General features: G+C 42.2%; 2 protein-coding genes across 2 annotated transcripts; both read right to left on the minus strand.

Moving 5' to 3' along the window:
- Positions 1-278: 278 nt before the first annotated feature.
- On the minus strand, positions 279-20336 carry jakmip1 (janus kinase and microtubule interacting protein 1). Its single transcript, XM_070912732.1, has 22 exons — positions 20106-20336; positions 13579-13881; positions 12868-13200; positions 12043-12204; positions 10587-10799; positions 9748-9861; positions 9316-9462; positions 8888-9058; positions 8277-8336; positions 6835-6963; positions 6463-6591; positions 6191-6274; positions 5147-5209; positions 4730-4828; positions 3766-3867; positions 3627-3680; positions 3474-3539; positions 3224-3292; positions 2929-3006; positions 1754-1963; positions 536-601; positions 279-329 (listed from the first exon to the last, which is right to left on the minus strand). The coding sequence occupies exons 2-22, from the start codon at positions 13732-13734 to the stop codon at positions 279-281; spliced, it is 2556 nt and encodes an 851-aa protein (XP_070768833.1). The 5' UTR covers positions 13735-13881; positions 20106-20336.
- Positions 6835-7411, minus strand: LOC139291118 (uncharacterized). The gene is made up of 2 exons (XM_070913048.1): positions 7283-7411; positions 6835-6963 (listed from the first exon to the last, which is right to left on the minus strand). Exons 1-2 carry the CDS (start codon positions 7389-7391, stop codon positions 6932-6934), a joined length of 141 nt encoding a protein of 46 aa, XP_070769149.1. The 5' UTR covers positions 7392-7411; the 3' UTR covers positions 6835-6931.
- Positions 20337-24943: the final 4607 nt, after the last annotated feature.

The raw sequence follows: 24943 nt of genomic DNA on the forward strand, positions 1-24943 counted from the left end.
ATATGTTTGCATTCCAGGTAAGGGTCTTCTGCAAAAGTGCACATTTATCAAAAAGGCCATAGGGTTTTCATGAGCTGTCTACAAATGCATAAAAAACAATTAGGTTTTGTTTTGTCCTCGCTTGCCTCCACAGCACCATAACACCTAAGAAAAGGGAAACATTTTAAAATTATTTTCTCATCATTATTATTGTTACTATCAACACCATAATTGTGTTAAATGCTGATATGATACAGTGAATAAAGGCGCTACCTGATGTGGGTCCACGGTCACTTGCATTAAGGCCAAAGAATAAATGCTAAAGAGAAAAACAAAAAGAGGAACAAAAACTAAAGGAACACAAGGGGTTTAATCAATAGGTGGAAAAAGAGAGAGAAGAAAAAGAGTGTCAAGAGGTTAATAACATAACACACAGCATCAGTACAGTAGATGTAAACTCCATCACGTTCTCTCTTGCTAATCTTAGCCTAGTCAAGTAACAGTCCACACTTCCTCTACCAGCCATAACAGAAAGCTTTAAAATGTGAATATGTACCTTTTCCTCTATTTCCTTTATTTGTCTCTTTTGCAAGTCAATCCTGTCCTCCAGCTCTCTAATTCTCTGCAAGGCAAAGACAGACGTGGTTAGGAGGTCAAAATATGTTGAAAGATAAAACTAAGACATTTGGCCAGATCTCACACAATCATCCACATTTGTACAAAGAGGAGCAGTTGTTAAACAGTTAATAAGACCGTGATCCAACTATTCCTGTAAATACTCTGCCCCCTTCCCATCATGCCCTCTGTCTCCATGGTAGCTGTGTTGGGTAAGAATGAGCTGCCATGGCAACCGAAGAGCATATTTAACAGTGCACAGTGGAAGTGACTCCATCTTTGAGACTTTAAACTTGAGCAGCTTATTCATTGACTGTGGAATACCACATTAGTGTTCTTGTCTTTCATCTAGTTGCAGTATCTTTAAGTATATTCAGGGTTAAAACAGGAGGCTACAAATCCATTGGCAAATACCCGTACATGGAATTTTAAATCTAAAACACAAACAACAAACACAGCTTAATCATTCATTAAGGTAGTAAAAATAAGCTGTTTAGGACTCAATTACTAGACCTTTGAGTCAGCCAGGGGACTGAGAAAGTAACTATTTTACTGGATGTTTAAGTGACAAGAGATGTAGAATTTGATGACAGATGTATAGTTTGTGGCCTACTTAAACTCCGATTTCTGGGTGCAAGAGCAAGTCAAGTGCACAAGAAATTGTCCTTTATTTTACCAGTAGTTTCCACAAATGTATATAATTAGTTAGTATATTTCAAGAGTTGGTTAAAATGTCTTTTATGTGTTAGAGATTAGAAAAATATGTTAGTAAGTTACAATAGAACTGATTCAAATGAGGTTGAAGGTGCCGTGGTTGTTGATGTACTCAATGAATAACAGATACCGTACGAGCCATGAGTGTAAAACTACAGTGAGGGCAGCGAAGTGGAGGGATACTGAAGGAGTGGGGGGTATTCAGATCACAATGATAGACACACACTCACACACAGAGCCACAGAGTCACTCTGTCTCATCTTTCCACTCTTCCACTTCTACATATGCACTTACAGATAGAGTTACAGGTTGCACACACAGGGATACTGCATCTTTTTCAAAGCACCAGAGGTCTGGTGGGGTCAGACGTTTCAGACAGGGACCAGGGGTCAGATTGAGGGAGGGCAGGACTCAGTAACCTGACTCGATTTGTTTTAAGCCTTACCTGCTGGGCCTGCTGTAGGAGCTCCATGCGCTCCTGTAAGATCTGACTGTCAAACTGCCGGCTCTGCCGGAGAATCTGACGCCGCAGCTTGTCCACGGCTAGCCTCAGCTCCTCCCTCTGCCTGTCTGTCAGCGACTCGGCCACCGCCCGGCATGCCGGCTGCTCCTGCTGCAGAGCGCTATACAGCGTGGCCTCCAGCTCCTCGATCCTCTGCACAGCCAGCCACATACACACACAAACAGGTACACAAACACACACACACAGAGATGTGCACATGCGCATGCAGAAAGACACACAGGCATGCACAAGCACACACATAAACGGATACACAAATGCACACACACACACACACACACACACACACACACATACACACAGCACTGTGACCATGGCAGATATGGGGAACACTGTTCCACTTTATATTGGGGGTTATTTAGGCTTCACCTTCACATGGTAACTTCATTAACAACACAAACTGTGTCTCCTACATACTGACTGTTCCAGCAAAGTTACCATGTAAAAACCAAGCTTTCACCAACACAGTATGAAGTGGGACCATAAACACAAACCAACACCAAAACTGACCAAATAAAAGGGTTAGCATTATATGGAGAGTGACCTAAGTGTTAACTTCTGTTTTCTGGGTACAGCCTATTCGTGGGAGGGGAGAATGTTTTAAGGTAATTTATGCTAACAAATCATTAAAATCTTATTAAACTCACTAGTTGTCCATTTGAACCAAGTAACACAGGATATTCATAAAGGTATTATATTAAGAGAGTAAATCAGTGATTGGCCTTCTTAGAAGATAAAAGCACATTAGGCCAATAAACAGGAAGCCAAACACCACGGCCAATTCAGTGGCTCAGATTGTTCACAGAATTTAGACTTCAGCGGTAAAAGATGCAGTATCCCAACACAATGTGACAAATTTTTACCTTCATGGAGAATGTCGCATTCATGATGTTTAATGGGTTCCAAATGTTTATGTGTCATGCTGGAATGACAATGTTGCACCCCTGCATTCCTGTATCACTTTATCATGAACCATTATGCCTTGTACACAACTTTGGTTAACATTGTAATTAATATAAATTGGTGCATTTTGTCTACTTGAGAGGCTTTGGCCAACTTTTGTATAAAAGGGACGGGTCATACTGCTCAAGGATCCGTACCATGTAGGCCTGGTCCAAGGCCTGTTTCCTATAGTCCAACTCTTCCTCGAGGAATCCCTTCTGCTTACTGAACAGCTCCTGCAGCAAGATGTGATGATATATAATACAGGAGATGGTATCACAGCTGAATGGTAGAATATATACTAGAATCAGAATACATAAGAACAGCAGAAAAACAAGCAAATAAAAAGCTTGTTTTGTGTATATAACGATGAAGAGTCAAGTGTATTTGCATCTGATACAACTTAAACATTCAGTCTGAACATTTGAAGATTGTGTACTTTTGATTTTTCACCTTGTCATTTTCTAGGTCGATCATCTTCTGTGTGAGGGCGACCTCGGTGCTATCTATCTGCTTCAACCACTGTACAGGGAGGATTGAGATGACAGAGGAAAGGTGAGGGATTAATGCTGTCTCAGAAGCTAAAATAACTGTACCATTTTAATCCATATTCAACTCAACACAGGCACACACTGTGTTGGGAATAAAAGTGTTATGGCCATGTGCGTCCACTGTGTGTCAGTAAAAACACAACATGTCTCACCTTTTCACACAGTGAGATCACCGTCCCTGCCTGGATCACCGCTACCTGCTCCTCATTCCTGAGATTCTACAGAAAACATAACAGGCAGACAGAGTTATCAGAAATCATAAGAATAGTTTGAGAAGTGAAGTCTAAAAGTGTGTTTGAACTCACCCCATTATCTCCCAGGATATCCAGTTTCTTCATCAGCTCAGGAATGATTACGTCCTGCACAGAGGTCAAAACCAGACATCATATTGACTGCGTGGAGGTCTTCAAGGAAAGCAGTCTGTGTTTGTGTTAAGTGTGTCACCTTGACTCCCTCCTGGTGGCAGTAGGTCTGCAGGGCACTGTTAGTGTTCTCAGGGAACGCAGACATGTGGAGATTGAGGGCAGGAGATCTGCGCTCCCTCTCCTACAGAGAGTACACATCATGTTTACTCTCATATACACACACACCTAAAAACATCATGACATCAGCCAACCCGACATTTCTACAAGTCCTACAGTAATGTAAGAGTTCATCATAACATTGGTGGTGTACTGAGACATATAATGTAAATGAGAGTGAAAAGGGAGTGAACGAGGGATTTACTTACATGACACTGAAAACATGGTCAGGATCTGCCAAAATGAGGGCGGTGGAAACCCATAGATTTAAACGGGAAACCAAAACAAACCACAGAAAACCAAAAGGAAGTCTGAAAACACATGCTGAAACTCAAACAGATGTTCCTCCGTCTACATTCAGACACAACTGCTAAATAAATAGATGCAATATCACCTGATATGAGTGGTGGTTGATTTAATTTAATGAAGTTAAATTTAAATCTCTAGATCTAACCCTAACTTCTTTCAGTATATCTATATTTCTAAGCTTGGCAGATAAACAATAAAAATCCCCAAATTACACTACACTGCCAATCTTTCCTTAATTATCCACGACTTGTATCTTATAGAAAATGTAAACAAAACGTAGGACATGCATGAAAAAATGAGACAGAATGAACAAAGATGGGATTGAATGATGAACTTAAATACATTTTTATTCAATTAAAAATTATATTCATCTTAACACAACATTAAAAAAATATTCCAGTTCAGAGGAGGGGGTGTGCACACAGCTGCCATGCAAAACACGGATGCATACAGAGGACTCAAGTGTGTGTATAAGTGGACAGTGTGTCTGTCTGTCACTGAATGTAGGTCTTGCGCCTGGAACTGAGATTGTTGTTGTCGCCTCCTGGTGACAGTTTGACGTTGGTACAGTCTCTTACTTCCAGTTCCAGCACCCTGAATTCCAGAAGCTCGTTCTGATCCCGAGAGTCCTGAACCTCGGCCTGCAGCCGTGACTCCGCCTGCTGCAACGCACACATCTACAGACACACACACACATATACGCATCTTTGTTATACAAGTTCAATGTTTGTATAACAAACATTGTTATACAAACATTGTATGCTTGTATAACATACAAACATACAATGTTTGTATGTTATACAAGTATTGTTTGGTATCAGTGCAGAGAATATACAATACTATCGTATCAGAAATAGCACTGAAAAGTCTTAAACGATACCAAGCTCTAGTTGGCATTAAGTCTGCAAGGATGCAGCGATACAGTATCTTGACACATTGTCTATGTTGCCAATAAAGTAATGCATTAAAAGTGAGTACTGGCTAATGCAATGTACCTTCTCATGAAGTTCTTGGTTGGTCCTGAGCAGGTACTGCTTCTCCTCCACCCACTTTGAATCCTGCCATAACAACCAAAAACAACATCAGCAAGAAATGACACGGATTGGAACAGGAAAGGATCCCAGACAACAGGGTGTAATGAACAAAGCTGTCAGAAACACATCAGCCAACTCAAAACCCAACACACGGTGAACATCTACTGCATTTCCAAATGACACATGCAATTGTACCATAGACACAAACAGACAGGAACAGAGTGGCAGTAGCACAAGTTTATTGATCCAGAGAAATAAAGACCACTTGCGAGATAACAGGCAAAGGAGCTGCATTGATAGTCATCAAGAGTTCACAGTAACAGGAGGAACAGAAGGCAATCTGAGGTGGAAAAACAGCAGAGCAGAAAATCAAAATAACAGAGCTGGATCAAGCCACAGTGGAACAGGCAACATGCAGTGACAAAGGAAAAACTTCACAACAAATAAAGAAACTAAGAGTAGTGATATGAATTCATGATAATAATTTCAGTGTTCCTCATGATGTTCAGTATAGGTAATAATTAACGTTCTTTTAACCTACTTAGTTTTGACAAAATAGCCAAGGCATTTCTTTACACATGCTTAGATTTGGCTTAGTTCCCAAACCAAAATGTTTTATGATGACTTTTCTACATATCAAATAAACTAAAATAAACTGAATTGTCATATTCAGAAAAGGTGAGACATTACTGGACTAAGATCTTGTATATCAATCTATTCATAGCTGACAGGAATCACAGTGGTTTAAGTCTCCTCTCCAGGCTCAACAGCACCGAAAGGCCCAATAAGAAACAGAACCAACACCAGGAAGGACAGAGGGTGAGGCAGAGCATGCAGGCACAGAGCTGTGACATCACACACGCAGGAAGTGACACGTCACAGGATTCTGCGGCAGACCTGGTCGGCATAGCGCCAGCCCAGGAGCAGAGCAGCCAGACAGACATGCAGGAGGGCCAGTGAGAGCAGAACCAGTGAGCTCCTGTCACCATCCCTCGTCTTTGTTACCTGCCCCCTCTCAGCCAAGGCCTTCTCCAGGTCAGCGATCTTGGCCTGGCAGCTGCTGAGCTCCGCATGCAGCTGCTCCCGAGTCTGCGGGAGGAAAGATCGGCCATCAGAGACCAGTGTGGCTAGACAACAGATTCTGAAAACTTCATATGGTATTACTGCAAAATTTAAATTCCAATAATTTACTAGACTTGTGGTTGTAAAGAAAAATGTTTGAGAACTGCGAGATGATGCGTAAAGCTGGCAGAGAGGTTAAAAGTGATGGTACAAACCCTGGCCTCCCTCTCAGCATCCAGAGAGCCTCCCGTCTGTTCTTGGAGAAGGGCGTAGGCGCGCTGGAGAGCCTGGTACTCTCTGGTCAACTGACGGAAACGAAGCTCCGACTCTTCACGGGAAACACTCTTTATTTAAGAAAAATAGAAATTGAAGATAATAAAGATTTACTTAAGAGGGAAAGGGTCAAACACACACACACCTTTACCTTAACTTATTTGTAAGCCTAATTATAAATTCTTAATTAATTTTAATGTTCTGTTTTGTTTCTGTCCTGTCAGTCATCTCAATATTTATGCATCTTTCAGCTGTTGGAACTATAACATATAGTTTAAATGATTACTTTCAGTGTAGACAAAGGATTTTCTTACCTCTTCCAAATCCTCCTCTGGAGTTGCAGGCGTGCGGTCAGTGAGGTCAGTGTTATAGGAGGTCAGAGAGGAGGTCTCAGAGTCTATCGACTCCTCATCAAATCCAAAATATGTCTCCACAACATGCCTCTTCAGAGAGGAAGAGTGGAGAAAAGAGGATATGCACATTGTTAAATAAAACCCAAAACTTATAGAAAGCCAAAAACCTGATTTCAGATTGAATAATTTGAGTTCATAATGAAGATCCACACACTAAATCCACCACACGTCTGCTTATGTTTAAAAACATTTGCTTCCTTTTGTGCAGTAATAGTTGTCTAAAACTTAACAAACAGATACAGTCTTTCAGTTGTTTATCTCAGGAAAAGTAAATCATCAGATCAAGTCTCTGCTTGTTTGTTTACTTCTTTCCTGCTATTAACTTTTCCAAACCCTGCAGAGTCCTTACCATCATGTTTATAAGTCATCTCCTGGCAACCAGAGAAGTAGAGGCAGACTAGGGCACAGAGGCAAATGAAGGCAGAGAAGTAGAGGATAAGGAGGATGTACTCCGTCATGTTGCGACTAGAATAAAAAAACTACACTATAAAGAATCTCCCCAAAATACATCTATCATGTATTCGACTATACCAACTTCTCTATGCAGCGTTCTACAAGGCTTTAATAATGTCCAAAAAGCACAATTGCTTTCCGTTGCACTCCTACGCAAAAAGGAAAAGCAGACAACAAAGCTTCTGGTAACAATCAAAGTACTCCTACAGAAAAACCAAAAGGTCAGCTTCTGTTTTTTGTCTCCAAGCTCATGTATTCAGCTCCTGCTTTAAATTCCTTAAAAAAGAGGCACAATTCCAGGTGCAGGTCCAAGAGCCAAGCCGCTGTGCCCAAAACTGTCTCCACCTCTGGTTCCCGCAGGAGAGCTGGGAGAAAATATCTGACATGCATCTACAAACTCCTCCTCCTAGCAACATCATAGACTCTGAAATGTCCCCTGGTGTGCCCAAACATGCACACACACACACGTACCACAGCAATTATTTTTTCTAACACAGTCACCTCACCCAATTAGATGTCGTCATACCTTTCCCCTCTTTATTCAGGAAGCACAGATTGCTGCACACAAATTAAGTTGTAATTTTTGCAATAAATGTATTCATGATCCTACAATAAACTAAATACACAAAATAAAACAAAACCACAACAGAAAATAAGTTTCCACTAGCTGTGGGCACGGTTCATGCAGGAGTTGCGTGTGTGCTCAGCGTGATGCTCCCAGCTGTGAGGAATACTGTCATTATCGTCTCTTGAGTCCAATTAAACACAAACATACACAGAGAGACACACACACAAACTGAAAACAGTACTTAAGGATCAGTCAACCACAGATGGGTAGTTGCTTGGTTACGCACCACTGGATTGTTTTTAAAACACTCAAGGACACTTACTTTAGTCAGTTTGAGAGGTTTCCTCCTGTTCTTTTTGTTCATCACCAATCGGTCACGTTCCTAAAGACAAACACACACAGATCAACATCTCAAACTTTGTCCATGGCAAGACCAGCCTCACATCGGATTTTACACATGGTTTACACATGACTCTGTGAGCGGCATGGGCTTCACGCAGTTCAGTCAAAACCTTAACGGTCTTCACAATTTAATATCTCATGCAGCAATTTTGTCTGTTTCTACAAAATTCAAGGTTAAATGAGAACGAAGGAAAATGAAAACCAAACTGTACTGATAATTGAGATGAAGTGGTAATGATGGACAGCAAACTATATAATAATAGGAATAAAGCTTGTGGGTTGAAGCTCTTTATAATGAGGGAATTAGCAGTTTGTGATGAGTCGGTGAGATGGCCCACACATCAAGAGCTGTTAAAGGGAGAGCTACCACAGTACAAACAGTAAGAGATGTCTGACGGGAGACAAATTCATATTATCTGACAGCATGTATCGTTATATCGCCCATTTTAGACAATCTTTGTTTTCTAGAAAAAGTTTATTCAAGCTCCTTCAAGAAACACTACTAGAGCATCTGACCCTGGTGGTCCTGACCTGCGTGAGCTCATCAATGATGCCACGTTGCTCAGAAACCTGCATCTTGAGGAACTCCACTTCTTGTTCCTCGTGGGCATGGCTCAGGTCTGTCAGGGAGCTTGGCCGCTTCAGCTGGGGCTGAATAGATTGTTGCTGTGAGGGGGGCCGAGAGGAGGAGGCTTTTTCCCTCTGATGGAGGGAGACAGAGAGAGTGTATGGAGAATGATTTCGCACATTTCCTCAAATGACCAGCAGAGGTCCCGCTTCCTTTTTGATGAAATTCACAGTGACAACCGAAGTACAGTAACGCAATCCCTTTTCCTCTACAGATTATATTATAATATTATAATATCTTCTATTTTCTGCAAGAACTTTTGTATCTTTAACTAGAGAGAAGAGGGAAACAACAGCGAGTAGAAGTAAAACACATGCTGGTTGCAACTCACCATCTCAGCGTTCTCTCGGCTCAGGTTCTTCAGTTTCTCCTCCATGCGTTGCAGCGTTTGCAGGAGGTCGTCATTCTTCTTGGACAGCCGCTTGTTCTTCTCAAACACGGGCTTCATCTGGCTCTCTGCCTCTCGCACCCGCTTCAACTGGACAGAGGAAGGAAACAGGGAGGTGAAACACTGTAATCTTAAGTCTTGCCTTCTAGTGACACAGAATTTCCAGTTTGAACAGGAGAGTCAAGATCGAGGCTGGAGGGCTTAAAAATAAACTACACGTACACGTTTCATAGATATGTATGTTTCTTTATGTGTTTTCAGGTGTATATGTGTACACATGCAAGTGTAACAATATGTGTGTGTGTGTGTGTGTGTGTGTGTATTTGCATGCCTATAATCACTGCACGTATGTACTTCTGCATGTGTGTTCCTCACTAGTTCATTCCTCTCGTCGGCCAGCAGTGCGTTTCTGTCCTCCAGTTTCCTGATGACCGAGTGGAGCTCCGCAATCTTCAGCTGGAACCTCCTCATGTCACGCTCCTCCACCTCCTGTGGAGTAGGGGGGAGAGGAGAGGAGGAGGAACACAAAATCTAAAAAAGGGTGTACATGCAGGCAGGCAGGTAATGGAGGTGGATGGGAAACAGGAGGTGTTGGGACGAAGGATGAGATATCATTTCACAGTGAAGCTGTGAACCTGTATTTGCAGCAAACACAGTATATTCACTTGCTTGTCATGAATGTACGAGCTGTACATGTATGTGTGCATACACGTACATTGTTGTACATCACCAGTATGATTGATGTGTCCTTGTCACTAGGAAAAAATGTATTATGCAATCCAAGTCTAAAGATAGACCTGAGTTTCCTTTAAAATTAAAATGGTGGGGTGGGTCAGCCTGCTAAAGAAACAAAAACACACACAGTATAGTGACTACAGGGAGAAGTCCAATAAATGTTTAAATCAGGGGATTTGATGATTATACTTTTTCTCTATGATACCTGGGTGGTGGCAGCTAATGCCAAGAACCAATGTAAAGCCAGTGTTCTTTCTTTAATTTCAATGCTATTTTAGAGGCTTTGTCACCCTTCAAGAGGGGAAAAAAGATGTATGTTTGTCAAATCCTGTTACATAACATTAATGTCTGTATTTTGGTCTTATGCATGTAAAGCATGTGCACATTTCAGAGCTCCTGTCATATCACAAGTGTATGAATGCATTCATGCACATGTACAGACGCATGTGTATACATTTGTATTTGGCGTCTGTGTATACCTGGTTGTTGAGAAGGTCTGAGCTGTCCCCCAGCCCAGGCACCACCTCTCTCTTGGGACTGCCGTGGTTGTATCTCTCAGCTTCTCGTACCTGGCCCAGCTGCTCATCCAGGGCATCCTTCTGAAGCTGGAGCTTCTGGGCGTAGCCGGCCTGCAGCCCCAGCTCCCTCTCCAGGGCACACACCACCCGGTCCTTCGCCTTCAACTCATCTATCTATAAGAAGGATGGATAGGAACATGGTGGTGGGTGGTGGAAAGAGTGAGTGAGTCAAACAGACTTTTTCCATGAAATCCCACAGCCCAGATTAATATTACTGAAAATGTTCACAACAAACCATGAAGATCATGTTGCAGAAAATACATCAAAAACATTTATGAAATTCAGCAAAAATTGAGCTTGATCCATTAATTTCACTCGTTTTACCACCAATGTGAGAGTATCTAACAAGCTGCACGCTCTGATGGCCGAGAACAGAATAAGGGAGCGACAGTGTTTTAACTTTTAAAATATTGTGCTTCAGCGGTGATTAATTTATGAACCTTTGTTCTTGCTCTACGTTCACACAACTTCTTCTGACAAATGTTTCCACTTCTACTTCCCTCCGTATTTTGTTCTTTAACACTGGTATTTCCTGCACTGCCTGCTCTACATCAATCAGCCATGCTTTACTCTTTAACCACTCTAACTCTAAATATTATTCTCCTTATTCTCCTTGCTGAAGCACTCCTTTACTGACAACAGTGCTTGTTATTGTAGGCCTACTGTATGTAATGGAGTCAATGAGTAACTGCAGCAGGTAGACAGACTTTTTATTTTTGCAGATAAGCACCACATAGTGAGATAGGCCAAGACAGACAGTGCAGCAATTAGTCTCTAACCTTCATACAAAGTCAGTGAGACAAACCCTGAGCTGGAACTGAACTTCAGAAGCAGGAAAACAGATGTCGGTGCGTGAGGGACTCTTGGCGATAGTCAAATGTGGTTGGGACAGACAATCACTATGGAAATAACAGCTGCTGGGTTTGTCAAGCTATCCTATCACAGGAAAGGTAATACATGGTTTACAGGGCAGTGTAAGATCTGTCATATATTATGGCTCCATAGTTTGTAATTTGATTAAGGTTAGCTCATTGTGATGGACATAACAGGACAGGTTTTACTCTCCAACAGAGGCCCAAAGGGGAAGTGATCGTATATATTATTGAATTTTAAAGGCCCTGGAAACCTATTTTATATTATAAAATAGGGCAAGTTTACACTCTGGGCAAGTTTATACTTTAAATACAAATGTGTTAACTGGTATAACAAGGTAAAGAGAGGTTAAGGTTAAGGTTATACAGTGTCTTTAGGCAATATTTAAATTTATTAACCGTTATCTATAGACTTAGCTCGCAGCCAGGTCAGTGTAAGATAAGACATATGTAGTGTCTGTCTTCCCAGCAGCATGTGGTCTCACCACTCGGCGGATGTCTCTCTCACAGTCCCGTTTGATGCGGTGCACCTCATCCTGGTGCTGCTGGTAGGCTGTGCGGAGATCTGCTGCTTTGGCTTTATCTGCCTGCAGAGCATTTCCAAGCGCCTCCTCAGCCTGCTTCCTGGCTGTCTTCTGTTCCTGGATCTAAAAGACCCCCCCCACACACACACACACACACACAACACGCACAATAATATTAATACACACAAAACCAAAAATAACAAAGAGAGGGATGCTCACACATTTATAAACACATGTCCTATCCCATTAACAGTTGTAATGATAGATGCCCTGTTTGTCTGGAAAGGCTACAATGGAACAATAGCTTGGCAACAGGCTTTTCCACCCTGCTTCCTGTTTTTCAGCAGCAAATTTACAAGCCCCACATCAACACTCAATCAGACACACACACACGTGCACTAACATGATGGTTTCAACTTTCCACAAAAAACTCTTAAGAGAAATTCTCAAATCTGCATCATTCATTCCACGATTTTGTGAGATCACAGCCTAAATATAACAGAAACACCAAGACAGCCACCACAACTGTGTGCTTTAAATTTGGCAGGGTATGTCCAATGACATTGCTGCATTGACAAGTAGCAGAATTTCTAGGCACATTAGGCTGAGGTCTACTTTGCAAGAAGCAGAGCATACCAACTGTGGTGTGAAAGCAGCCTTAGGATTAATACTTGGGTGTATAGGGTACTGTTACCACGTCCAAATTATTCCACAAACTATGATGAAAACATAATTAATATTATTATCTACTGCATTACTATCATCTATATACACGCTACAACCGACCTCCTGCTGTAGCTTTAGCCTCTCCCCATCAAAAGCTCTCCTGGCCTCCTCCCGAGCCTCTCCGAGAAGAGCATTTTTGAGCTTGTCAGCAGCTCCATCTCTCAGTGCGTTTACAAGCCCCTGGAGCCTCTGCACCTCAGTATCCCGGATCTTGATGGCCCGGGCCAGTTCGACTTCGTGCTGCCTCGCCAGCCCCTCGCGGACAGCGGCTACATCACGTAGCTTTTCTTCGTGGAGTTTGGCGCGCAGGTCAGTGAGTGCTACAGCATGTTTGTGCTGCTCAAGCTCCCGAGCCTGCCGCTGCTCCTGGAGCCGTTCACGGAGCTTACATATCTGGGAGAGCGACAAATTTTGCCATTAGAGTTGCATAACAATCCAATAAGTCGTCATCATACATATAACAGGCCGCCAGTGTGTTCATACATTTTGCCCATTTGATGTCTCTGTATACTTGTCCCACCCTAACTGTCAATATTATGTTTTATGAACTGCTGTTGACATTCTTACACCCATTGCTCCACATGCCATCTTGCAGAAGCTTTTTGTGGAAATCGCATAAGTGTATACATTTTAAGCATGGCGTGCCCCAGTAAGAACTGGCCTATCATAGTATTTGCAGAGGTATAAGCTCATACTGAGTGCAATCATACTGTCACTGTCATAATCCTTCTACACACTTTGCCTCCTCTTCTTCCTCTTCATCCCCCTCACCTTGCCCCGCTCCTGCTGCATCTCAATCTGGACGTCCATGAGTTTGCTCCTCAGCTCCTCGTTGGTGACCTGCACCGAGTCAGCCATGAACTCAGATTTCTCCGGCTTCCTTCCCTTCTTTAAGGGTGGGGCCGCAGGGGGCGTGGTGGATGACATAGCACTCCCGCCGCCCAATCAGGACGAACATAGAGTGCCAGGTGTGGCGAAAAGGAGGAGAGAGTCAGTCGCTGCTCCTCCTCCCTGCGAGCATCATCATCGTGTCGTTGTCAAGTCTACATCATTGCTGGAGGTTGCTGTGAGTTTCTATTTGAGAGAGACAAACAGAGAGAAAAAGAAAAGATGGAAAAAAGGGTGAGTCAGTGTTAAAAACTGGGTTACACAAAACTACTCTGCACAATACTCTGGGCCCAAGCCACATGACACACTACAGCCTGGGGAAAACGGACTATTTTTGGGACTAACATTTACACTCTCCTCTGTCGCCCTCTTCTCGCCAACATATACAGGTGGGCCATTTATCATCATCCTATTCTAGTCCCTGGGCTTTACTTAGAAGCTCCATTGTGCATGAAAATGTGTCTGACCACCATAGTTTTGGTCCCTGGCCTCTCAGATCGCCGTCAACACTTCTCTCTTTCAGTAGACTAATAAATTCGTCCTGTAATCTGTTCTGGACCTGCATACATACTGTACAGAATAAAGAACTCTCCTGTAGTCCACTTAAGCCCTGCAGAATAAACCAATCATCACATATCAGCCCTCCTTTACCACTTTACTGAACACTGACAGCCTGTAATGATGAGTTCAAGAGAAGTCTGCTTGGAAATTTTGATCGAGAAATCTTCTCTATTGCCTTCTTTTTGTTTTCAGAGCTCCTCATCATGAAATAAATTACGGTTTTAAAAAGAAATCTGATTGATTTTGTCTGAATGTTAGACGGCAGCTGCCTCAACTACTGACATTCAATCCTTCCACTTTATCCATCAGTGCAATACAATAGCAAGATTTGTCTCCACCTTTCTCTTTCCAGAAACAGCGGCCTCTGCATTATTTTTCTAGTTATAAGAGAGAAGCTCAAGTGAGACAATGTTTGGTATTTAACTGATGATAATCGATTATTCGACTAATAGTTTATCGATTAATAGTTTCAGCTTTAATGTAAAACCAATAAAGATGACTTCCAATTGAACCACACAAACCAAAGCAAATACAAAAAGATTTAAATGAATGATTAGTTTACTCTCTACTCTCCTCCTTTTTCCCGCTGAAGGCAGGCTACAGTTGTGTGAGCAGGTGAATTTGTGCACACTATGTTTTTGAAAGTGGACTCCTCTAATCTCTTCCTGGAATGAATTGTAACCCAGTAACCTTCCAGTCTTTCTGCTAACTATTAAATAAATTATGCAACGATGAGGGAGCTCAAGCATTAAGACCGCAGGCGCCGCCATCTTTTTTTCTACACACACACATTACCAAACATTCATACAACATACACAGATGGCAGCAATAGTTGCCAAGGCAACCCTTGCTCTCAAAAACTCTATTCCTCTCATAGCAAATGATGATGGTGGATTTGAAACACACACACAGAGAGACATGGTGCACACACAAAAACACACCGTATCGTATGGAAGCTTCATATTTGAAACACACACGTACAAGCACACATGATTTCCTTATCTGGTCCAATCTCTTAGCCGAGGTTGACTGAGAGACAGAAATGCATTGATGCTGGAGGGCGAGGGAGCTCTCTTCCACATGGATGTCTACACAGCACGCATAGTCAAACGCTGGGAACCAGTGGGGATGGGAGAGGAAAAAGAACGAGAGAAAGGATGGAGGAGGATTAAGCCTATACGAGAGAGGCAGAGAAGAGGAAAGAGCAGGAGCAAAGTGGAAAATAAACAGACCTCTTCCAGAGAAACCAACCTTCCACCATCTCCCCCCTCTCTCTCCTCTTACATTCTCTAACCTCTCTCATCCCCCCACTTGCTGGCATGGTGATGTTACCGAGCACAGGCAATCACAGTGATCTCACTCTCATTCACAGAGGCAGAAAAAGAGAGAGGGGGAGAGAGAGAGATCATTCACACACAGAAAGCACTGACACAAGCACACATTCTTAAACTGAACAACTAGGGACAGACACAGCTGAAGTCTATTCACACAGGCACCAAAAGCTCTCTTCACTTATTCACAATGGCAACAAACATGTATTTATTTATAGTAGACTTGACTCAAAGCCATGTGTACTGGGATTTGCACACATAATTTACAAGAGGAACACTTTCCACCCTGCCACTGTTTTAAGCATGTTTATGCATGTCTGTGCCATTATCAGGTGAGACCAGGTGTACCCAAGCTGAAAGCTGAGAGGCACACAGGGGAAGGAGGCGTGGATGCTCAGCTCATCCTACCAACATCTGGATGTAACGCGCTTCCTCAGTGGTCTGATGCATGTCAATCATTTTTATACATATTTGTCTTCACATATTTTGCATCAGAGCTTTACTTATATCCTGTGCTTGCATCACAACAGAACTCATGGTTAATAATGTATAAGACATTATGTATAGCATAAATACAATATTAATATAATAATATAATACAATACATATGCCATGAACCACACACAGTTCCCACAAAGCCTCCTGGAGCCATGTGTTCCCAAGCTGGCAGCCAGAACCTAACTCTGAGAGTTTATAGGGGAAACTGGAACATTTTATAGGGGCACCAAGAAGCTAACATGCTGCTTTAATGGCCTCAGAAGCAAACAAAAGCCAGCACAGGTCAAAGACCTTAAATTACCTCACCAAGTCCAACTATAAACAGTTACCCTGCTTATATTGCACTAGAGACCCTAAATGTTTAAACAAAACCTTTCAACAGACTAAACTGACAACCAAGATCAAGAAGTCATCCACATATAGCTGATATAGCTAAAAATAATAGCAAAGAAATCACTACGACTCATCAAATCAATCACAAGTCATATTTTGCAAAGAGTTGTATAAATTGAATAATACAACAACAAAAATGCACCTTCAAGGCCTATTTATAAAGCAGTGAATGTAGCACTGAGACAATCAGCTTAAACAAACAATGGAGCTAAATCACTTCATGGAGACTGCCAGAAAGAAGTGATGAAGAAATTCTGCAGCTGTCAAGGAGTTAAGCAAATTAAGCAAATTGCAGCTTAAGAAAAAGACTCTGGGCCACCCTGCATCAGCATCAATACAGCATAAGAATATTAGCTGAAGCATAGCATAATCAAGGCTTTAGGCTGGTAACTGGTCACCGCTAGCTGGTGTTGAAACCTTGATCCTTTCTAAGCAGGCTGAACAAAGTGTGACAAACATATAGGTAGTTTCATAACAGCACCAGGAAATCCCCCCTCCTCTCTATGAAATGGCGAGCCAGTATAGAGTTACAACAGTACACTGGTTGGTGTGTGTTCCTGCGCTTTGACTTTTAGTTGAAAGATTCAAAAGTGGGACGTGACAATGCTTGTTTGTTTTCTTTGTAATAAGAGTTTTTGTAATAAACGTCAGTAGTGAACGGTACAGTAAAGTGGACACAAATGTCCATCATTCTTTCTCAGAGATTTTTTCTTTGTTCAACCAACAGTGTAAAAATCAAAGATTTACTACTACTGCTACACATGAAGAAGCTGCAACCATGACATTTTTGGCATCTCTACTTGAGAATTAACTTGAATGGTTAATCGATTATCAAAATAGTTGCTGCTCACTGCCTGTTTCTGATATATCATACCTCAAAATCCCTATTAGGTTTACATTAATGTAAGTCATCTATTAAAAGCAAGTCAAGTGTGGTGGAATAAGTATTAGCATTAGTGCAATAAACCTGTCCTTGGTGGACGTGAAAATTTAAGCCTGCAGAGAGATATGCAATTGTATTAAATGACAGTGTTGCTGAGGGTTGTCACCATCATGATTAATATACACATTGTGATTTAGACATCACAAAAAGTCATGATGTAAGATGCAACTGTCTCTAAAGGGCTACAAAAAATAATTAATAAAAACCTGACCATTTTGAGTAAAACAAAACATTTTATGTTACCTTTCATGACTTTTTAGTGGTTACGTGACTGTGATATAAAAATATATAATAATGCACTTTAAAGGCTAACGTTTTCCTTTAGCAGAGGATCTATTATAGGTTAGAAATTAAGAACAAAATGTTGGCTTGACAGATGTCTCTGCAATGGGCACAAGCTTATTACACTCTTACAGATGGACCTCCTCAAAGCTAGACGGACCACACACACACAGTGTCAAACACTAACTAGACTTCAGTGAGACATGCAGGCCCAATAAATGCATAAAAAAGCTGCTCATGGGAGCTCAAACAAAGACTCCTTGCTTCTCCTTCTAGGTTACAAATCAACAGTGAGGGTGTGTGGACAGACTGAGATATACTTCTGTTTATACTACACATTTGTTACAATGCCTCATAGGCCTATATATGGACACAACACACATACATTCTCATTGTATGCATATCAGCATCAGCAGCATGTAGACTGTCAGAACAGGTCTGGCAACAGTCCAGACATCCCTCCACAGTCCACACACACTCAGCAGTCTGGTGAAACTCCAAAGACACTGTAAAGAACCCATTGAGAGGCTGAGTAACCCAGCCAAGTGCAACACTAGTGAAGCATATGACCTAAAAACGACTATGCCAACAGAATGACTACAAGTTACTGACCCCAATGACTAGTCAACCCAAACAGATAAACAAGAAGTCTCTCTCTCACTCTGTCTCGCTGTCACACACATACAATCAGTTATGCTATTGCTAGTTTTATTGCTCAGGGTTGAGATCTATAGTACCCACTAACGTGTCAATTTGGTCATTCATTGCTAGAGGCATTGGGTGTTTTTGGCTTGTGCATGTACATCTACGTGTATGTATGCTTTTGCATGCATGGGTGCATCTGTGTGTATGTCAGCAGTGATAGCCTCTCCCCCCTCACAAAGACATAATAGTGCAGTCAGTAATGTGATTAAGCTTGCCTCTCTCTCTCTGACTACACAGCACTTTGGTCAGCTCTGGCTGGTTGATATTTACCCCCTGGGTTACATTAATACACACAGGACAGACATTTACTCATCTTACCCACTCTTTGCATTAAGAATATAGGATGAACTTGTATGTCTTCATGGAAAGGTTAAAATGAAGGAAGTGAAACAATGAGAGAGGCATGCACATGTGGGTATAGTCCTGGCAGCAGCCCGTTACTCAAAGTGTTACGCTGACAAAGGCAGAGGTATGGAGGGAGAGATAGGATTATGAACGAAGAATAAGTGGGATGAATTAAGTTAGGGAAAAAAGTGTGGATAAAGGTAGGGGGTGAGGGAAAAAAAGAGGGGAAACTATGACGTAGACAGGAGTCCCGGTGAATGTCAGCATTCATTGACATTATACCTAACATAGACTAGACTGACAGGTTGAGGTCAGGGTGGAAAAAAAACATTACATGACCATAAATAGACAGGAACACTATCTTCCTGTCACAATAATAATCATCATAGGTGTTCCAGCACCTGCATGAGAGCTACCCCTTTCTTAGGATCAGTTAATACAACACATGCAATGAGCACAGCATGCATCATAGTTTTTGCAGCATGTCCTGAGCGGGATGATCAAACAGGAGTGAGTGTGCAACACATGTTGGCTGTCCACCGGGGCAGATTTACGAGCCTTTGAGGGCCAGTCTGCTACAGCTGCAGAGCTGTTATGACAGACAGAGTCCCTGCATGGCTAGAGGACTGGTTTGGTGAAGGGATATGGTGGGGATGTTGGGATGGCTTAATGCGATGTGGGCAGCTCTCTAATGAGCTGTCAAATGGGAGATTATGGAGTAGAGTGCTGCTAGAGGAGGGAGCGCTTTTTACACTGCTGACAGCCTGCCCGCCTGTCCGGCTTGCCAACCACACCCCACGGCGACATGCACGGGGCTGCTGCTGCAGCATCCTCCAGCCACAGAGGTCGGATGTCCTTGCACTCAGGCTGCACAGTCTAATGTGTTGATGTTTCTGTGTGAACCACCGTCATGTAGCATTTCCACCGTGCTGTTTCTGGTGTGACCACACACTAAATGCGGTCCATATAAAAAAAAATAACCATATCAGCTAAAATAACCATATCAGGAGCACGAGGACAGTGAGAGCAGTTGAATATTAATTACTCGTGTCGGGTAACGTTATCATCACGCTTCATACTTCCTCTTTGGCTTGCTGACAGAGTCGGCCTGAGATGCCACACTGGTGAACGATGCAGCCAAAAATCCACATCCCTGTGTGGGTCGATATGAGGCTTGGCAGTTACTACAGCTTACCAGCCCAAACTCGCAGCGAAAGCCAGCTCGGAGGCTCCGTGTCCGTTACTGCACCGTCAACACATGAAACGATGATGTCGGTTACATGTCACCGCAGCTAACCGCCTGTCAGAGGCGGCACTGAAGTTGTCTATCATTACACACCGAGCAAACTTACCTGAAATGGAGGTCCAGTGGTCACAAGTGGCCCGATGTTGAAACGTCGTTGCCTAATGTTGCTTCACATCCAGGAAGGGAGGCTGAGCTGTATTAACTCACCTCCGGCACTTAAAGGATGTCGAGCTCAGCTAGCTGCTAACAGCCACCGTTTACAACTTTATTCCTCAGATATTACACGCGTTTTCCAGCAGCTTAAACACCGGCTGAAGTTGTATTTCCACCGCTGATATTATCCTCTAGCTGCAGACTGGTTTCAGCTCCAGGCTTCTCCTCCTCTCGCGCCGCACGTTGACACTTTGCTCCACGCCCACACACACACACACGCACACACACACACCGAGTTCACGCGCGACGTCATCCGTTCCCATACATGTCATCCACATGAGTGAAAAAAAGATAAATAAATAAAATGCCCGTGTGGGAGGGAGAAAAAAAAGCCGGGCGGGCGTCGCCGGTAGCGTGATAGAAGCGCGACACCTGACTGCGTGTTCAAGAATGACACCGCGCGCAGTGAATGCGTGAACACGCCGCCGGTGCGGGAGAAACGTACGTCGTCAGAGCGTACGGTGGAACAGACATGCACCAACATAAAAAGAAGACAGTTCGTGTGTTCCCAGGTGTTTCTTCCAATGCGTTTCCATTTATTGTCTGGAAGATTAGGAACCAAAATATTGATCATTTGTGCATAAAGATTAATAAACTTAATATATATTCTAGAGGTTGGTTACCCAGAGCAACACATCTTTATAAGGCTAAAGTGAAAATATCTTCTTACTAGATGTCTTTGCCTTTTATGCAAGTTTTTAAAAAATGTATTTACTTGTTAACTTATTTTTAATGTTTCATTTCATTGTTTTGTCATTAATCTGTTTTATTTTATAAATACCTTTAGACTATAATGTTGAATATGTTATTAGCACTCCTGTATTTTATATTGTGTACTGATGTGCAAAGTAGCCCACACTTATTGTACATTAAATGATGATGATGATAGATACCAATGTATTTAATGTAAGTGCCACTGAGTCTCTTACTAGTCATCACTTTGAAAATAATGTGTTCTTTATAAAAGAAGGTTAATATAGGTTAACCATCATCATTATCATTATAAACTCAAAAACATTCATACAGATATTCCATTTTATCTTCTTCTATAACACTGATGCATTGTAGCTAAAAAGCTTCAATTACAGGTACTGCGGGCCTAATTCTATCTGGGACAATATGACTCGCCAAATCATAAAACTAGGTGAAATAATCTGACAATATGAAAGTGGCGTGAGTGTGACCCAGATTCTGGAGGATGCATTACTTACGCACAGCTGCCTGTCTCTGCCTCTCCACACTGCGTCTGCCTGTCTGCCATTCACAAGCAGCAGCACACTCATCATCACAGCTTTCTGTGGCTGCAGCATATGCAGCCCATTGCTGCAGGGCAACATAGGCCATAGGAAGTGGAAGAAGAAGAGCACACAATCAGGGATGAGTAACAATTGTCTGCATCATGTCCTCTCCTGCAGTGCTCATTCAGAGTCCCAGTGGGCATTTTGTCCAGGTTGTACAGGCTTGTGCTGAACATTGTGTATATGTGTTGAACATTTTTGAGTGAGGTAAAGCAGACAAGCAAAGGGGGTGAGTTTGGAGTATTAAGCTGCACTCCATTCAGGTTCCTGCTGAGGCCAGCAAACAGACACCCAGATGGGGAGATAACGTGAAAAAACATTGTGGTTGCAAGCAGAGAGGGATGAGGAGAGGAGGCATGTGTGTCCTGTGTTGTTTTGGTGAGGGATTGACTCAGAGAGCGAATGTGTGTCAGAGAGCGGTAATGAGTGTTTCTGTTAATTGTTTGGCCTGAGGTATTTTTACTGTTTTCCACCACATGGTATGTTGTGAGCCTGATTTTTTTTTACCATGCTCTCTCTGATCATGAGAACAGGAGATTTCACAGGAGATTTCACAGAAAGAGTATAAAGGAACCCTCCTTTTCATTTGACGTCACAATAACCTTGTGATTAGGCCTTGTGATAAAAGAACAGCCCAAGGTGTTATTAGACTCAGGTAGTCTAAGTATAAACAGTATAATACAAGTATAAGAAGTGATGGTGAAAAGCATCCTGAGCCTGTGTTGTGTGCTTCGAAGAGAGGGTGTACTGACTAGGCTGAATGGTCAAGTTATACAAACATCTTAATGACAGATTTCTTCAAGGGAATTAGGAAACAATCTCACTCATTAGCAGTGATAAAGGTAGATCTAGTCAGTCAGCCGATTTCCTTCTCTTCGGCCCAGTTACGAGTAACACAGTAATGTGAAGAGTCACTGTTTTCATTAACTTAACATAATCATCTTATGGTTTTCAGCATATCCATGAGAGCTGTCCGTAATAAGCTTAACATATTCATGACGGCTGGCAGATTAAATTTATTATAGCTCTCAGAGACAGCCTTTGGTATTCAGAGGGGACCGGAGAATCAAATGTGGGATATATCTAGCCAACCTTCTGTCCATACAGCGTTTAGTTTAAGCACATGGATAGAAAACATTAGATACCTCTGTGTCCATTTGTAAAGCCAGCCACCAAACCGACCTATTTTCCACAATGTAACCCCAAGTCTCCAGTCTGGAGTGCTTGTAGTGACGTAACACTTTCATATGAAGGCAATTAGGCTTCCCGGGGAATGAGTCACCACTGTTAGTCACTAAATATCTGCGTCTGATGTTCCATGGTCCATCCCCAAAAATCTTAATTCACAACATGAACAGCAAGAGGACAACCTCGTGTGAAACAGAAGAACGACGTTTCTTTGATTTGTAGAAGCATTTCAAACATAGTAACAAAGATCTCTCTCTGTTTCTGACTTTTTGGATAAACTGTGAGGTGTTTAATGGAAACGCTGGTGTTAAATGTTCCATTAGACCGTCCAATACTTTGCTCTACAAATACACTATTACGGCCCACACCCAGAATGATAATGAAGGCTGTTTAATGTAGCCACAGTACGAATCAACAAGGAGAGTTATACAGCTGTATTAGTATTACAGTGTAGTTCCAGCGGCTAGAAATGTAAATAAACAAACGTTTTGCATGATTGTCACCACAAAATCACCACAATGATATTGTAGTTGGTGATTAAGTGTCTGTGAGTATTGTGAACCACAAATGGTTTCTATCCCTGCTTTGTGCCATATTCAGGACATTAACAGAATGATTCTTTCGCCTTTGTTTTAATATCTTAAAACAAAGGCCAAAGGGGCGTTCCACCAATTTTATACATGAAGTTTTGTAATCCATAATTCTGATGAAGTCATCGAGGGTATCTGGGCTTGAGACTTAAACATTTGAATAGAAAATCTGCGTCACAAACTGGAGGTGTGGGCTTTGAAAGAAGTGGGCATTTAGGGGGCAGGGAAACGAGTGTCTAATAAAAGACACTATTGAGTTGCATTATGAGAGATGCAGTATTTTGGAGTTTGAACCATACTTTTCTTTTATTCAGTTTTCCTCTCTCTCTACGTCTTTTCCACTCAGGCCTCAAAATAGCAATAGATCAATACATAGAGGGCTGGCAGCTGAAGAAGGGACACAAGCCACAGGAAGGAGTTGAGTTTTCCCCACTTATAAAGTGTGGAGGAAGTGCCAATAATAGAGTTTATAATAACAGGTTCATATAAAAGATGGGTCATGTTCTAAGACGATTAGTCAGTGGCACCAACATTACGAGAGTTGGATTAACTCCCTGTCTGAGAATTTCATCAAAGTGTACCATAACATAAACATACATGAGTACAAAGTGTGTAATTAAAAAATACCATAGGTCTTGAAAAATGACTAAGTATCAGCTGGCTGCAATCCATCCAGCATTAGAGAAACTCCCTGCAGAGAGAAACTTCAAAGGTCAAAATAGCTTCTGGGCTGCATTTGCGACGGAAACTCATCTTCACTGCAGTCAGTGTCCGTTCTCACATAACCCTTCTGGTTGCTATGGTTACTGACCATACCTCCTCTCCTCCTCATCAAGTCTCTCTTCCTGTGAGAGTCATTGGCAATGTCCGGAGGAGACCGTGGGCGGGGCCTGCACTGTATAGGGACCTGTTACCTAGACATAGAAGGAGTCGAAGAGGGGGGTGAATGTATTTTGGACAGACAGTCTCCATTCAGTTGTGTCATACAGCAGCTTTTAATAACTGCAAGTCTCCTTCACTTGATTAAGAAAAAGAGCAGACTAAAGTAAAAAGATCACTTTGTTTCAATTTTCAATCACCTAAGTAATGACAACATGGTAAAAACATACATGTGTTGACTGAGACCGTCTCAGACAGGGTGCAGGCGGACCCCAACATACTGTATGTGCTAGGAGATTTGCATAATCAAAAGATTTGGACACATAACAAGCTCATTATTACAAATGTCTGTCTTGAGCTGCTTTGCCTGATTTAGATGGGAATTGAGTCAGTGAGTGCATGTGTGCCCAAGCCCATTTAAAAGACAGATTGCCTAATATAGATTGAAGGTGTGCATGTGAAAGACCAAAACCAGTACAAGGGTCCTGCTTATCCTCTCAACTGGATTGTGTTAATCTACTAATCGAGAGCCATTTACATAACTGCTTCAATGCAGCTGCAGTTAAGCAATTACTGCCCCCATTTCCTTCTTTTTCCACAATGTGGTATCTACTCTCAGTCCCAGACTTGAACTTTAATCTCACTCTTTCCCCTGAGTCCTGTTGCTTATTCTCCTTGTAAGTGCTTTGATTGTCTGCTCTCCTTCCTTTTTTGCCTGGGTACCCCTCTAATGAACTTTAATGTTTTCCTTTCCTTGTCTGTTCCCCAGAGCTCCA

Source organism: Enoplosus armatus, chromosome 10 (assembly GCF_043641665.1).
Source record: "Enoplosus armatus isolate fEnoArm2 chromosome 10, fEnoArm2.hap1, whole genome shotgun sequence".
Lineage (NCBI taxonomy): Eukaryota > Metazoa > Chordata > Actinopteri > Centrarchiformes > Enoplosidae > Enoplosus > Enoplosus armatus.